At 40.5% G+C, this 15712-nt stretch overlaps 2 protein-coding genes across 2 annotated transcripts in view; one reads left to right on the top strand and one right to left on the bottom strand.

Annotated features, from left to right (window-relative positions):
- pih1d2 (PIH1 domain containing 2) overlaps window positions 1-2439 on the top strand; it is a 3947-nt gene extending 1508 nt beyond the window's left edge. The window contains exons 2-5 of the mRNA XM_008280634.1: window positions 1085-1205; window positions 1287-1529; window positions 1667-1941; window positions 2085-2439. Of these exons, the coding sequence (XP_008278856.1) occupies window positions 1085-1205; window positions 1287-1529; window positions 1667-1941; window positions 2085-2219 (774 nt within the window). The 3' untranslated portion in view covers window positions 2220-2439. The remainder of the gene's footprint in view (window positions 1-1084; window positions 1206-1286; window positions 1530-1666; window positions 1942-2084) is intronic.
- A 237-nt stretch (window positions 2440-2676) lies between these two features.
- dixdc1a (DIX domain containing 1a) lies at window positions 2677-13646 on the bottom strand. The gene is made up of 16 exons (XM_008280635.1): window positions 13476-13646; window positions 13184-13362; window positions 8644-8801; window positions 8373-8518; window positions 7012-7101; window positions 6710-6763; window positions 6562-6612; window positions 6184-6288; window positions 6008-6061; window positions 5824-5916; window positions 5059-5136; window positions 4374-4535; window positions 4163-4229; window positions 3853-3961; window positions 3517-3625; window positions 2677-3253 (listed from the first exon to the last, which is right to left on the bottom strand). Exons 2-16 carry the CDS (start codon window positions 13204-13206, stop codon window positions 3170-3172), a joined length of 1383 nt encoding a protein of 460 aa, XP_008278857.1. The 5' UTR covers window positions 13207-13362; window positions 13476-13646; the 3' UTR covers window positions 2677-3169.
- Window positions 13647-15712: the final 2066 nt, after the last annotated feature.

Raw genomic sequence — 15712 nt, forward strand, 5'->3', positions numbered from 1 at the left:
AAAAAATGCCACAAAAGAACAACATTAGACCTGTGTAGCTAAAGTAAAGCCTGATATAGTGTAGCCTTTATTCTCAACAAGACCTTCCTTGTGGTTCAAAATCTATTAAAAACACATCCATGAGTCACACTGTTGTACCGGGTGAACTGTTTTCTTTATTACACTGAGCATTATAGTACTGTTGTTACTTGTGAGGGCAGTCAGCATATTAACAGATGAGTGCTGAGTTATACACTGCTCTGCACTGCTACTGTAGTTAGATTTATATATATGTGTGTGTGTATGGGAAGAACCATCGAGCTACAGAGGAAGAGTAGACTACAGCAACTGGGAGTAGGAGTAAACCTAGAGGGAGTCCAGGAAAAGTTTGTAATGCTCCAGATAAACAAAGAGATTCAGCATTCAGAGGAAGTATCACAGTTGTTTGTATAATTGCTTTCACTGCCAGAAGGTGGAGACATAAGTTCCACACTGCAGGTTTAACTACAGACAGCAAGTGTAACCAAAAAATGTCCCTGTAGAGTTTTCGTTTTGAATGTGATACAGGAGGGAAAAAAAGCAACTGGGTACAGAGACAAATTTTCATAACTATGATGTATGAACAAATCAACACTATTTACGAAATTAATCTGACAGGTCATTGAAATATTGTCACCCCATTTAAATATAACATTTATATGTTTTGCAACAGCTAATGAAATGAAGTATATGATAAGGTATGATTCAAATGTTCCTAAATCCTTTGTCCAGTTTAAACCCCCAATATATTCAGTCCACTATAATAGGGAGAAGAAAAAACAGAAGATATTTACTTTTTTTAGGCTGAAGCTTGTGCATTTTGCCTAAAAATATACAGAAATAATGAATTGATTCATAAAATTGTTGCCAATGAATCTTTCGTTGAAAGACTAATTCATGAATGAACTGATCCACTGATGAACCGTTTTAGCTTTGTTTATCTTTTCGTACAAAACATCCCATTTTTTTTCTACATTCTGCAAAGCTGTCAGATCTGTGCCCATTGATAGCTTTGAAACAGGCTGTTTTTACAGATTTCCTGACAGTGCGTCTGTGTCGTTAACAGGAACCAAAGAAAGGCTTGCTGTATGTCAACATATGCAGCTGGAAGCGTGTGCCTGCACCTCAGGATCCCAGCAGGCCTTTACCCGTGTATGCAGGGAAACTGGAAACAGGCACAAATGAAGGTTAAATGCATAACAAGCTGAACAACCAGCCTTTCTGTTGCATGATAAAAACAAGAATGCTCATAGTTTTTTTCTCCACAGGCTGGTTTGCTGTGTTGGATGTGGCTTTAAATCCGGCAGTGCTGCAGGAAAGCGAGAAAGAGCAAACTCACATTAACCAGGTTTATATGCTGGCCCTGAGCTTTGCCCAGCAGCAGCAGCATGAGATGAGGTTATCTCAGCGGTACAGTGTCATCAACTGCAGCCCAAAAAGTAGTCCAGATGAGCTGCACCGCCGGCTTGGGTTTCAGAAGTGGCCCAATTCCTCCAAACAACCAGACACAGGTGTAGCAATAAGTCTTTCACCACGATAAGCTGCTACAAGCCTTTTATGTTGGAACTATTTTCCCTTCCTGCTGAAGGTGAATTATCTTCCACCTTTTCCCACAGTTTCTAATAATCCATACTCTTCCTTTTTATAGCCGGTCAGACACCGGCTGCCCTCCTAAAGCAGATCTCCTCCCTGCGAGCGGAGAAACAAGAAGAGGACCCGGCAGCCCAAATTATCTGTACACCTGCAGAGCACATAAAGAAGGATTTGATCCAGGTCATCTCTACCACTTTTGTGGAGCCTCAGAAGCCAGAGTACCAACTTGAGGTGAAGACGGATACAGCAGGAGCTCCTCGCAGCATGGAGCTGACAGTGGAGCTGCCAAAGGTTTGCTCCATGTCAGAGTGCCAGCTGAGAATGTCTAAGGTTAGTGGTTACACACTCGCTTCAACAGTTATAATGAACCACTTTACAATCCAGCGTGTGATGTGCGTAGCTGGGTGTCATAAAAAATACATAATTGGCCCGTAGTGGGTCTTAAAGTGTGCTGAATGTATTTCTCTCCGCAGGATGACGTCTTACTGGAAGTAGAGGATGTTTACTATTTGCTTGTGGAGTTTCCAAAAACCGTAAATGAAGACACTGCATCTGCCATCTTTAATAAGAAGAAACGAAGGCTTACTTTGAAAGTGGATGTTTTGTGATCATTTGCCTAAATGGAGAAACAAGCGTACATAGAGGCGAGGAGTAAATTCTGACATCGAAAATACCTCAAAGTAAACAATAAACGCAAACAAAACGTCTTTTCATGTGATGGAAAAAGCATCGAGATCATATTATACTATGCAGGGACCCATCCGCTGCCTCAAAACTCAAGCCTACAAACAGCGAACAGCTGTCTGTAAATTGATCCATTTCCAACAGCAAAATGTTTTTGTAAAACAAATATGTAACAGTGTCCCTTTGTGCCGTGTGGGCTGATGTGCAGCAGCAAATTTTATTCTTCACCTAAAAAAAAAAAAAAAAAAATTAATTGACTTTAATGACAATCTGTGGATTTTGTTTATTAATGTGTGGGTGTATGAGTGGAGGTGTATAATGGCTAGGAGCTGGTGTACAGTGTCATTACTGTATGCAGGGGGAATAATTGACAACAAAATAATCCATGCAATAATTTATTAAAACATCAAAATTGATGCAGAACAACAACATCACAATTTGGCAATCTGGAACGTGTGAAAAAAATGTCAGTAAACACTTTTGTTTTAAGGTTTGCATACTATGCAGTGATTACAGCTTTTTAGAGCACAGCTTAGAGTGTGTTATTTAATGTAAAAGTAACATTCTTTTGTAATTCAGTTTCAAGTATCACGTCACTGACCCTTAAATGGCAGTCCCACATGTTAATTCATGAGCTGCAAACAACGTCAATATGCGTTCCGTCAAATAGAGCAGTAACCAAATGTCAAGTCAAATTCTTTATATGAAACATTCACTTTTAAAAGATGTATTGAAATGGTTTTTAGCTCCATTGGTCCCAGTTAATTGTATTAGAACTATTCTTTGTTATGGCATCACAAGTATTTTTCAGTGGATTCCTGTTCCAGTGGGAGTAACTGAGGTTTGTAGTGGTGATCTCTGGTTTTTTTGGGTTCTACCTCCGCTCTCCGTGGTCCTCTTCCACCCACGCTACGATCTTCCCTTCCCAGCCGGGCACAACTGCTCCATCCTGAAACACCTGAGCAGCCAACATCCAGCATTTACATATCTGAGAGACTCACATCTATTATGTACGATACAAAGGTCTAGATAGAAAGTGAAAATGACTACTCCGTGTTATCAAAATCTCTGGGATGGAAATAAGTCACCCCGTAGTGTTTTGAAGTATAGAGCAGGCACGGCTATTATTAGCATATCTTACTCTGTAACTGCCGTTTTACATTTGCCTGCTGAAGCTGATGTGAAAAGAAGCAGGGGCTATAATTTTACTCCCACGCCTACCTCCTCCTTCACTGTGCCAAACTCTGGGTCAAGGGCCTTGAAGTGGTATCTGAAACTGCCTTGTCTGTCTACCGCAGCCTTGAAGTCTCGCAGCGTCACCTCGCCCAGCCTGTAAAGCACACGCCAGTCAGTCATCATCTATGCACACATACATGCACACGAGCATTTTTCTAGAATAAACATTTAACCAGCCCAGCCACTGAAGCGTCCAAATATAACTCTATTCACGCATCAGTTCAGCTCTAACCCAAGCAGCAATTTGCCTAAAAATCATGCATGCTACAGTGAAGGAACAAACAAAGCCATAGCTATGTAATTAAGTGTTTTAATATTCACCTTTTTGGGATGTTAATCAGAAATGGAGTTAGCGAGCGATCGGTGAAATAGAGCACTTTAGTGGAGACGGCAGTGTCCAACCCCGGGCTGCTGTGGGAGTGCGCCATTTCTGGAGATAATTACAAACACAGCAAATATTGTTTTTTTTTTTCACAACCGGGGTCTGAAATTGCTCTAACCTCGCAGCCAATAATGCCCCCCTCCATACATAGCAGTGTAATTGAATGGCAGAATTTGATTTAACGGCCAGAGTTGAGATGTTGCGGAGGATGACAAATCCTAAACAAAACAAGGATTCTGTTTGTCTCACTTGAGCTCGGCGGCCAGGAGTCACGGTCTGTCGAGTTGGCTCTGCGTCCTGGTGATTTGAATTCCTCCTAGAAGAAGAAGAGGAAGAAGAAGAAGCAGTTACTCACGGTAAACACTCCGATGTCATGTTGTTGAGTCATCACTCATCAAGTGACAAGACGTGCTACTATTATTTTGTTGTTGTTGTTGTTGTTGCGTGGGAGAACGTATACCCCTCTGTCCTGTCTGCGTTGGGTGTCCAAAGAGTGCAATCGGTCCATGAGACTGGCCACGCCCTGCTCCAGGGTGTCCAGGGTGTGATGCTGGGGGTCGTGGCCCGAAAAACTGTCCCTCAAACTGCGTAGTGCTTCCCGGACGAGCTGCAGCTCTTCCCCCTGAGACAAACGGTACTTTGATTGTCATGTATGTAATATTGCTTTTCATTTCAGAGCAGTACAAAGTGTAAAAAAAAAAAAAGGGATAAAAATAGTCATGGTAAGTCATAATTAGGTGGTTTTGACTCATTATTTCAAAATGATATGTCTGGCACACAATTCTCACAATTTTAACCTAATAATTAACTTAATATCTAATATTTTTGAATTATTATTAGATTTTTTTGACATTGTGAGTCAGTGTTTTGGCATATCTTATGATGCTTATTATCTGATAATTATGACTTTTTATTCATATCTATACGAGTTAAAATGTTGGGTTAGCATCTCAATTGTGCCTCAGAACTAGGATAAAGTATATATTTTTACTGAATCTAATATTTTTTCCTTACTGTTTCAAAACGTCTGAGTTAGTTCCCCATAATGTAAGCGTTGTTTCTTTTCCTTTGAGATCCCCATACAACATCAACACAATAATCGGTAAGTCACATTTCTGATGAATTTAATAAAAAAGGGTACATACCGGCGCATTGTGTTTGAATGCTGGAGGAGATGTTGAAGCCACCGAGTTACCGTAGCCACCACTTTCACTCCTAAATGACTGTCAAACAGACAAAAAAATAATAATACATATGAATAAACCTGAGTGAGACTAATCTTTTAAAGTCTGGTGATATTCTATAACTATCTTATTACCAGAAAAAGCAGTACGAACGAACAAAACCAGACCTGTGCAGCTAAAGCAAAGCCTGATATACTGCAGCTTATTCCTCTGAATAAGAGCTTCATTGTTGTTCAAAATCTATTAAAAACACATCAGTGAGTCACGCTGTTGCACTGGGTGACATGTTTTTTTTATTACGCCGAACATTGTAGCACTGTCGTTTATTCTGACTCAATCTCACATATACCATCCCGCTGCAAGAAGTACTCACTGGTGCAAGAAATGTGTATTAATCTGCCGCAGAAAATGGTATTCCAACAAATGCACTATTCCCTCTACCTTGAGTAATGGTTTACAGTGTAAAGATTACAATGCTGAGATGCACCGGAGATGTCACTTTCTTATTCTTTACTATTTTTTTTCGAGCATTGTGTTGCCTTACTGCACAAGTGGCCCTTTCATTTTTTAACAAGAGGGAAAGTATGTGCCGCCTCGTGTGAATTACTTGCTAGCCATGTTTTAAAAGAGACTCTATAAATACCATCACCAGCGTTATGTGTGCGATTGCCATCCAAACATATACAGTATGTTGTGAAAACACTTGAAACATGTCATGCTCAGTACCCGTCCAAGGCTGACTTCGTGTGCTTTATGCTGAGCCTCGTCAAGCTTTTGTTGCTGTTGCTGCAGTATTCTGTCCTTCCTCCCGAGTTGCTGCTGTTGTGACAAGAAAGATGGATGACATAAGCCTTTATTTGCATGTGTGCAGCTAAAGAACGCGAGACGTGTAAATAATAAAAGACAATACCTCATATTCACTGAGTAATTTGTTCCTTTCACTCAACTTGCGTTTGAGCTCCGCCTGCAAGCAGATACATCAACGTGATATATGACTGTTACATTTCTCTTACGTAAAAGCTGCATCCACGGGTCACGCGGGTCAAATATTTTATCGTGTCAAACGGAAATCATCGCTTGTCTCACATTTTCCCCTTCCAGCTGATCTTTGGCCATGTTGCACCTCAGCAGCTCCTGCTTTAGCTGCAGCACGGCATCCTCCTGCACTGCCAAGCGCTGCTGCAGAGCATCCTAATGAGAAAGACGGGGGGGGAGATCAAAGACATGTCCAGAAAAGACCTGAATACAGATAAACTGCATCCACCTGCTTCGTCGATTGCATCCTCCCACTACTAAACTTTTATGTCTTTGTGAAGAAATAAAGAAGATATATTGTGTATGATGAAAGACATATAACTGCAGAATCACAAGTTTGGAAGAGTGCACATGTGGTATAGATTGAATTATATCCTTTAATCCATTTTAGTTCAAAATTAAAGTGCAAAATTAGAGTAAGAGGTTTACCTTGATGGCCTGAATGTGGCGCGTCTCCTGTTTGTGCCTCAGGAGTTCCCTCTAAGAGTCCGACAAATGAACAGAAACATTAGAAAAAGCGACTCCGCTCGTAAGGCGGCTCATCTATATTAAACCTAATTACATTTACTTACTGTACCTTGAGATCAAGGGCTTCCTCCATGCTTTGGTCCAGACGACTGCGGATTAGAACCTTCAAAGGGAGAGGGTATGAGCATGGTAATTAGAGAATGGAAAAATGTCAGAACGTATGAGGAGGCAATGGGCCTGCATGACAGCAGGCTAGCAGATCAGAGAGATTCATTTGTGCGCTACATTGGCCACTCTTGAGAGCAGTGATGGCTGCAAACATCATCACAACAGAAGGGCTGACGCGGACACTTCACACAGAGTGGCGAGCAAGTGTGGTTTTCTCAAGTTAGCAGAGAGAGGGCACTGTACCAGCTGCTGTTCAGCGTTAGCCCGGCTATCTCCGAAGCTCACGGATCCATCCTGGTCTTCCTCGGGGAGGGAGCCATGGAGCAGCAAAGCCTGAGAACAAAGGCACACACATAAAGACGCACAGACTGACGGTCTGTCAGCACTCATAACTAAACATGCATTGCCGATATATTTTTGTGTATTCGTTAATATAGCAGTTGTGTATTTTTATACGTGGCATCAAATATTGCATCGCAGCTGATAGTCACATGAAAAAGCCTGCACAAGTACACATAGACTTTAAAACTTATATTTAGAAGTGACAGCATAAAGTTTGTAATTAGCGAGAAAGGCTATTTCTGTAAAAGTCACGAAACACATCTATTTTAAAATCTCTGCACAGTGTGTCAAGTTGTTGTTTCTGCACCACCAACTATAGCTAAATACAAGAATGACACCATACCTGCCAATAAATTGTCTTTAATTAATGGCAAATAGATTTCTCTCTCTTTATCTTAAGTTCTGGTCCACTGCATCATTCAACATGTTTGATTTATGAATCAAACATTTAACAATTTAACATATTTTAATGTATTATGCTTGATTATGTGCTGTTATTGTAATTATTAACTCTGACCTGAAATATAACCATGCAACTAGTATAAAAGAGAAAAAACACCCCACAAAATTAACACACACATAGCTTATTGAAATATGCAAGTATGCATGTCACCAATCCATAAAATAGAATGTTTTACGATTATTACAATAAAATCACAAATTATCTGTAGATTTTACAAATGTTCAAAATATCACAAGACAAGGCAGTGGTATATCTTATTAGGTGCTTGTATTAGGTAGCAGTATCTAAGACCTCTGCAAATTAAAATGATTTAATTGCATTAGAAGCAACGGGCTAGAAACTTAATCATTAAAATTAAAGATATAAAATTGACAACCGCTACATTGATTTTTCACTATAAAGATACACAATAGATGGTCTGCCTGTAGATGATGTTGTAGACATTTGCAACAGAGTGATATTGATGTGAACAAATAGATGTTCTGTAGGTTTGTCTGATAAAAAAAGACATCTAAGTGCCTTTAGGTAGCAACTTCATTTATCTCGAGTCGATGACTTCATTCTTCGGATACAGTTTTATTTATTTTGTTGACATCTTATTATTGTTATATAACCTATTTGAGACACTGAAAATACAGCAGGTGTGGGCAGACAACCAGAAGTCTAAAACCAAGCTCAAATCTTACTGTATGCTGAACTGCAACCTTCCTCTGAGGCATCTGTAGTCTGTATACCTTCAGTCAATGTTTTCAAAGTAGCTGTGCAGTTTGTTTTATAGTGTGTCATCACCAGGACTTACCTGTAGGCGGAACACCATCCGCCTGGCCTCCTGCATCTCCTTCTCCAGCTGCTCCTGGTGGGCATCCAGCTGCTCCTCCCAGGACTTTTCTTCCTCCTGCGCATCCTGCCCGAGGGAGGGACACAATCCACAGAGAGACACCTCCTCTGGAAAGGAAGTGAGGAAGAAAGGGAGATGAGGCAATGGAGCTTTTCTTATTTTGTTTTGTTTGTTTTTTTTCTTTCATTGCATCCTATCTGGCTTTACAAGAGTTGATGTGCAGCCAACCAACCTGTGACAGATTTCTTCTCTGTCAGCTCAGATTTTTCATCCTGAGGTTCCCTCTGGTTCTCAGACTGATCGTGGACTGTTTCCTCTTTAGGGGTGTCAGTGGACTGGGTGATAACATACTCCTCTTTGGGGGTGTGAGCAGGGCTGGCTGAGCTGAGACTGAAACAGATGGTGGGCACAGGAAGGAATGAATGTGTTTGTGTCCTGCCAAATGCACGGCAATAAATAAACCTAGCAACATAAAATGGAGATATACACTCCCGAAGGAGCATAAAAATGTCAATTAATCCCATCTGGGCTAAATATTTTAAACCACATCCGTTTCCTAACATATAATGCCCATAGGAGCATGAAGTATGGCAGAGTATTTTGCAAATAATTGAATTAAGAAAAAAACAGGAAGAAACAGGTTGGAAACCTGTTCAGAAAATACACACTGGGAGCAGGAATGCACACAACTCTGTCATTTTCCCACAGGAAATTCTTTGCATATTTTTCTCCCCCTTCAGCCACAATTTCAAAACATAATGTTTGCATGGTTTGTGAATCGCTGGTTTTCTTGCTGCTTTGATGATGAATATATGTTTTGTGCTTTCTGAGAGCTTCTGCAGCCTCAGGTTCAGGCCAGCTGTCATCTTCATTCTGCTGTGTTGGTAGAAATAGGATGGAGCTACTGTGACCTGCGACCTATGGCATTATGCATGGTCCCTGAGCGCAGGATTCCTTCGTCCCACCCCCCACGTCTGCGTGTGAAAACAAGCCTGTGATTGCAGAAACAGATCTAAACTCTGTGCTAGGCCATAGAAAAGCATCACGATTCATCATCCTGCTCCTGAGGCTAAACAACTAAGAAGGAAAAATAGCTGTGGACCAAACTGTGGGATAAAACTGTGTTTAGACCCAAAGAATGTCCTGAGGGATTGCATTTGCACGGTTGAACTTGTTCTTCCCATACATATGGAGCGAGACTTAGATCGTAGTCAATGAGATTTTCTGCTTATCTAATAGCATTACTCAGCACAAGCTAATATCACAGCAGACAGCAAACACTTGTATCATTGTCACTTTGGCGTTCACCCTGCCCCTGTGTGGCCAAACTGTGCACAGATTCATGTGACAACTTATAATAACGCTCTGCTTCTCAGCCACTAAACAAACAAGACTAAAACGATCCGTAGCAGTGCAGATGTGAAAACCTGAAGGTAAAAGCTGGATATATGCAAAGCGCCACAAATGACAGTATCAGTTATAACATGCTGATGTTAAGCAGGTGTAGCACTTAACATTTTCATCATTTTAGTTTAGCAAGTTTGCAAGTTAATGTTTGTGGGCAGAAAAGGAACACAAGTTCAACTGAGGCTGATGTGGATGTTTTTAAAGGGTATGAGTCATAAACAAAAGCATCAGACAAATTAGAATTTTTGTCCTGATGAGCTAAATGAAAAGTCAGAGGCTCACCAGCATTGTTAAAACTTAGCCTGAGGGGTGCATGAATGTGTATGTTCCAAATTTCATGGGAGCCCACCCAATAGTTGTTAAAACATTAACCTTTTAGAAGCAACAGAACAAAGGTCAGGGGATCACCAGACATGAGGGCTGACAGTGTGGGCACCGTGCAGATCTGCAGCACATTTCTTGGCCAATTATATAATAGATGTTGAAATATTTTTCAGTACAGACAAAAGTAATTAACTGACTCTTCCGGTGCCAGTTGAGCTGCAAAGATCAATCGATTAGTTGTGGACTATTAAATTAATTAGAAACTATTTTGATAATCAATTAACCATTTGGGAGAAAAAAAGCCTAAATTGTCTATTTAAGCTTCTTAGATGCAAATACTTTGTGCTTTCTGTCCTCCTCCATGATATTTGCTAAATTTCTTTTGGCTGCAGACAAAACAAGACGTTTGAAGATGACCTTTTGGTTTGGGACACACTGATCAGATTTTTCAACATTTCATGACATTTTTCAAATCAGACAACTTATTGATTAATAGAGAAAACAAGCGAGAGATTAATCAACAATAAAAACAATCATTAGTTGCAGTCCCAGTTGCTAGCATGCCAGTAACAGGAGCCTGAGTCAAGCGCCTATGACCGTCCACATGCTGTGATGTTGGACATGGGTGATGGGGGACATGGTCACAGGATACAAGGGGTTGTAAATTGACTTTTACAGCACTTATTTTGGGATCTGATTGGTTTAGTGGGGATTTTAACTGAGGTGATGCTGTATCCCACTGCTGTTTCCTACTGGCCTGTCAGATCAAAACTAAAGTCGTAGTCTCTGAAATGAAAGCCCTCTTTTTCTTGGTCCAAGGAGATTTTTTTGGACCTTGAGGGCTACCTGCAAACACCTTCAGAAAAAATGAACATGCAACAATAATCTATGCACCTTTAAGCCTTTTTTTAATTTATTTTTTGAGTGAAAAAATACAAAGATGTGAGTTAAATTTTTAATTTCAGAAAACTGGGCACATTCGCCATGCTGAGAAACATCTAATAGTTTGGTCCTAACAGCCCCTCAGAAAGAGTCACTGCACTGGGTCACAAAAAAACATGAACAGAGCGCCTTATCGGATGCTGCTGTAATTATCCTTAAGTGTTTTTCCAAAGGGGATCAAAGAAGCTGCCTCCCACTAATCTTGTCACTTCAGCTGATGACATTATCGGGATACCCTCTATCATTGTCTCAGGGAGCAGTTCAATGAAGTCTGACAAATATATATTAGATGCTCACTGCCGATCAGTTGCACCACGAGAACACACGCACACACACAGACACACAGATTTGGAACATATGGGTTAAGCCAAAGATTAAGCACTGGGATTTACAAAAGATGAGCTTCAGTGCAACAGATTAACAACATCTGATCAGCAGTGCTGGAAAGTTACTGAGTAAATTCACCCTAATACTGAAATGTAATTTTGCAGTACTTGAGTATTTACATTTTTTGGTTCTTTATACTGGGCTGCAAGGTGTGTGGTGGTTAGCACCGTTGCCTCGCAGGTAGAAGGTCGCCAGTTCGCGTCCCGGTGGGGGCATCCAGGATTTTTCTGCATGGAGTTTGCAGAACTCTCTCCGGGTTCTCTGGCTTCCTCCCACACAGTCCAAAAACATGTTGAGGTTAAATGGTGATTCTAAATTGTCCATAGGTGTGAATGTGAGTGTACTTGGTTGTCTGTCTCCAAGTGTAGCCCTGCGATAGACTGGTGACCTGTCCAGGGTGTCACCCTGAGTCAGCTGGGATAGACTCCAGCCCCCCCGTGACCCCAGTGAGGATTAAGCGGTGTATAGATAATGGATGGATGGGTTCTTTATACTGCTACTTTGCTGCTGTCTTTTACCTGTTAATCCTCTGCATTTGCTTGAACATCGCGGTTACTATTAAAGTAAATATTTCACTTTGAATAGCATATGATATTCTTATAGAAAAAATGTGCCACCACAGATTAAACCAGTACTTCCCAAACTTTTTTGGCTTGTGATTCCTTACTTAAGGACAAAGAATGACTCAATATTGCATAAAACAAAAACAAAAAAAAAACATTGATTTGAGAAGTAGAAAAACTTTAAAAACTGTGTTGCATAACTTTTTATCATTATTGTTATTGTTTTCTTCCCAGTTACCATCTCATGACCACTCAGATGTATCTTGTGACCCAGTGAGGGGGCCTAACAGCCAGTATGGGAGCCACTGGATTAAAATAGTACACAATATATTAAGTAATCAAAACTAATCTCACCTCAGCCTTATGCTGCAGTTAAATGCTGCCTATTAACAATCCAATAATGCCATATATAACAATATAACAGCCATAAGGGACATGTTTGATAGTCATAAGTACTTCAACCTTTGATGATCTAAGAATATTTAACTATTAACATGTAATAAATGTGATTTTCAATGCAGGATGTTTACTCTCAGTGGAGTATTTTTCACACCGTTGAAGTATATTTACTTAAGTATCCGAATACTTCTTCAACCATCAGTGATCAGCATGGAAAGTTTATATACTAACAAGTTAATATACGTAGAAGTGGTTGAAAATAGTTGCTAACAGTTGGTTTAACTGGTAAATATGGTGCAACATCGATGTAAACAAGGTAACTTTTTAAAATATGTTAATCCTTAAACTGTTGTCCTATTATATTGATGTGGGAAAAAAATGTTTCCTATCCTAATATCACTTAAAATCTATATTTTCATCTGAATCATGAAATGGGAGCACCAGTAATGGCAGTGGTTGCTAGGCAATAGCAGCTCAGCTCACACAGACACACACAGGGACACACCCACACCTACTGCACTGTAAACACCGAACAATAACCCGCTCAGTTTGGGCTTCAAAGTCATGTTGTTAGGGATGAAATGCATCTCTAAGACTAAAACTGAGCTACACAAGCTGATCAAGTGAATGAGATAATGTTCTGAATTCAGGCCCAGTGTATAGTACATATCTGCCATTGATTTGTGTTTGTATTGTCGACAAAAATAGCAGCCTGGATTGACAACATGCTACATAAAAAACAGCTCTTACCATTTCATCTGTTTGGCTCCCATGCTGGTGTTTACAAGCTTAACCTCCCATACAGTCGGCTCCCCGCATCTGGGTGATGCCCTGCTTCTCAGTCAGGACCATAGCCCAAACACAGCCAGAGGTAGCAGGGAGGGGAGCAGCCCTGAAAGCAGCAGCCGGAGGAGTCTCCACGTCGCACACTGTGTTCAATCAGAAATAACAGCACGTTCAAATCTTCTCCGGCAGCATATTCCTGAAACATTAAGCACCAAATCCTAATAAAAAGCCCCCAAAGCCTTCCCCTAAATCATACCGAGGCTCAGTCCTAGCTGGCAGACAGAGACGGGGAGAGACAAGAGGGAGAGAGGATTGGTGCTCAGCAGCACCAGCGACTGAAGTCTGCCTGGTTTCTCATTGCACTCGCCTTGTGGTTGAGCTCACCAGCTCCCATTCACGAACACAATGTTTTTTGTTCCTTGCGGACAAGAACTGATGCAGCTCTTGTGCATCTTTTTTTACCCTTTTTTCTCTGCCGGGCTTTTTTTTTGCATTTATTCCCTCCCTCCCTGCCTCCTCTTTCTCTTCTGCTTGGTCGCACTGGCTTTGTATTAGTCCTTCCTTCTTTCAGTGTGCGAGGATGTCAGACATGGCTCTGTCTGGGTGTGTTTACCCTCCCCCCTCTCCCTCATTCCTCCTCCTCCCTTTCCTCACTGCTCTCTCCTTTCACAAGGAGGAGGAGGAGTGAGATTTTCTCCTTTTTCTTCTCTCTCCTGTCCCTTTGCTTTCTCTGAACTGTAAATCATTGCACCTAAAATAAGAACTAATATATGGATGAAAAAAAAAACAGAGACATGAAAAGACATTGTTTTTTTTTTTTTTTAAATCCCAACACACAGCACAAGTCAAGTCATATGAGAGTTTTCTGATTTATCAACACAGTCAGAGGAAGAAAGGAGCTGCTATAGGAGAAAATGTTATTTATAGAATGGTCACATCAGCATACAATTACAACCCTTTTCCCATCATTCATTGCTGTCTCCCATATGTGGAGAACAACATTTTTACTGGAAGTGTATAAAAAAAGAAGGCCAGAAAACACACAAAAACACCGAAGCCATCAGTTTAAGTTAAAATGTATAAAGTGCAAGCATTATAATTTAAGCAGCAGGCAACAGAAAACAAAAAAATTTCCTCTGACATGTGCTGCTGGTGTTAAGTACTCCTTTGAAAGGCGTTTTGGCTGAGCACACTGTGATTAAGCTGTTATAAATGTTGTTGGTGTCATCAGCAGAAATGTGAAGTAGGTCTCTACGTGGCAGCTTGCAGTTCTGCCCAGAACAAAATGACAGTGTCTTAAATTCTGCATGAGCACCATCACCACACGCTTCAATGAGCTACTTTACTGTAGAGCCATGAATATGTATGTAAACCACCAGACTAATGCAGCATTAGATTTATGCAGAAAAGCACCACGGGCAAAGGCAAGCTGTCACACTGATGGAATAAAAGCAAAAATGTTTCAATCTGTTTGGATGCTTACAGGAAGTGAAAATTCTCAGTTCTTAAAAAAAAAAAAAAAAGACTGAGATAATGTTCTCATCCGACACTGGTAACATGTAAATACATACCTCTTCATTGGTATGTTATTTAAAACTACACTCTACTGCTTTTGTAGCTTAATTATGCCTACAAAATCTAATTTCAGTATAGGAACTTTTTTAGGATAGGTTCACAGTTTTGGTCATGTTTGTCTCAAAGCAATATTCACATTCACATAACTGCTTGCTGTAATTCCTCCTGTCTATACCATCCGTAAATACACTTCCTCCTCCTCATCCAGGAACTCACATGAGGCTTAAGAGTTAGACGAATAAAGTGGGTGTTGTTCAAAGTTATACTCTTTCAAAGGAAAAAAAAAAAAAACCCATGTGTGTTGCTATACTGTCATTGCGACTCAGAAAAGAAAGACAGTCAGTAGAAAATAAAAGGGGGAAGTTGTTACTACAAACACTGTGAGGACGCCTACCTGATTTGTCAAGCGCTGTCCCCCCGGTTCTGACATCAGAATGATGTTTGGAGGGGATCTATTTACAGCCAGTATGAATAGGAAGAACAATTAAAGCGACAAATAACTCTTCTTTTGTTGCCTGCAAATTACACCCTCACAGATTGCTAATTAATTGAGGTGATGTAAATCTTTTCTTTTGCCTTATGAATAGATGCCAACGGATATTCTGAGTAATTATTTTTGGATTTATTGTAATTAATCAGATGATGATCATCTGTGATAGAAGGCAGGGGTGGGACCGAGTCTTGGTCTCTTCAGTAAACATTAATAAAAACATGCAGAACAGGGTGCTGGTACAGTCTTTGAGTGTGTCACAGTCTGTTCTTTGAACTTCTTTTGCACTGCCCCACCTTAACAAGGCTCTGCTTCTTGAAGGACAAGTTTTAAGCAGTCCAAATCATAAAACTGCAGCTGCTGATCCAGAGTCCTGATGAGGAGGCACAGTGCAAAAGAATTAAAAGAACAGGTCCCGACAACCCCCT

Source organism: Stegastes partitus, unplaced genomic scaffold (assembly GCF_000690725.1).
Source record: "Stegastes partitus isolate 25-593 unplaced genomic scaffold, Stegastes_partitus-1.0.2 Scaffold204, whole genome shotgun sequence".
In the NCBI taxonomy this organism is placed as follows: domain Eukaryota; kingdom Metazoa; phylum Chordata; class Actinopteri; family Pomacentridae; genus Stegastes; species Stegastes partitus.

Bases quoted from the DNA above. Each gene is read 5' to 3' on its own strand.
- dixdc1a (XM_008280635.1), bottom strand. From the start codon at position 13,206: ATGGGAGCCAAACAGATGAAATG. The intron at 8,802-13,183 runs GTAAGAGCTGTT...CATCTGTTTCAG, and splicing joins GGAGCCAAACAGATGAAATG to TCTCAGCTCAGCCAGCCCTG. The intron at 6,764-7,011 runs GTACAGTGCCCT...CTCCCTTTGAAG, and splicing joins CTAACGCTGAACAGCAGCTG to GTTCTAATCCGCAGTCGTCT.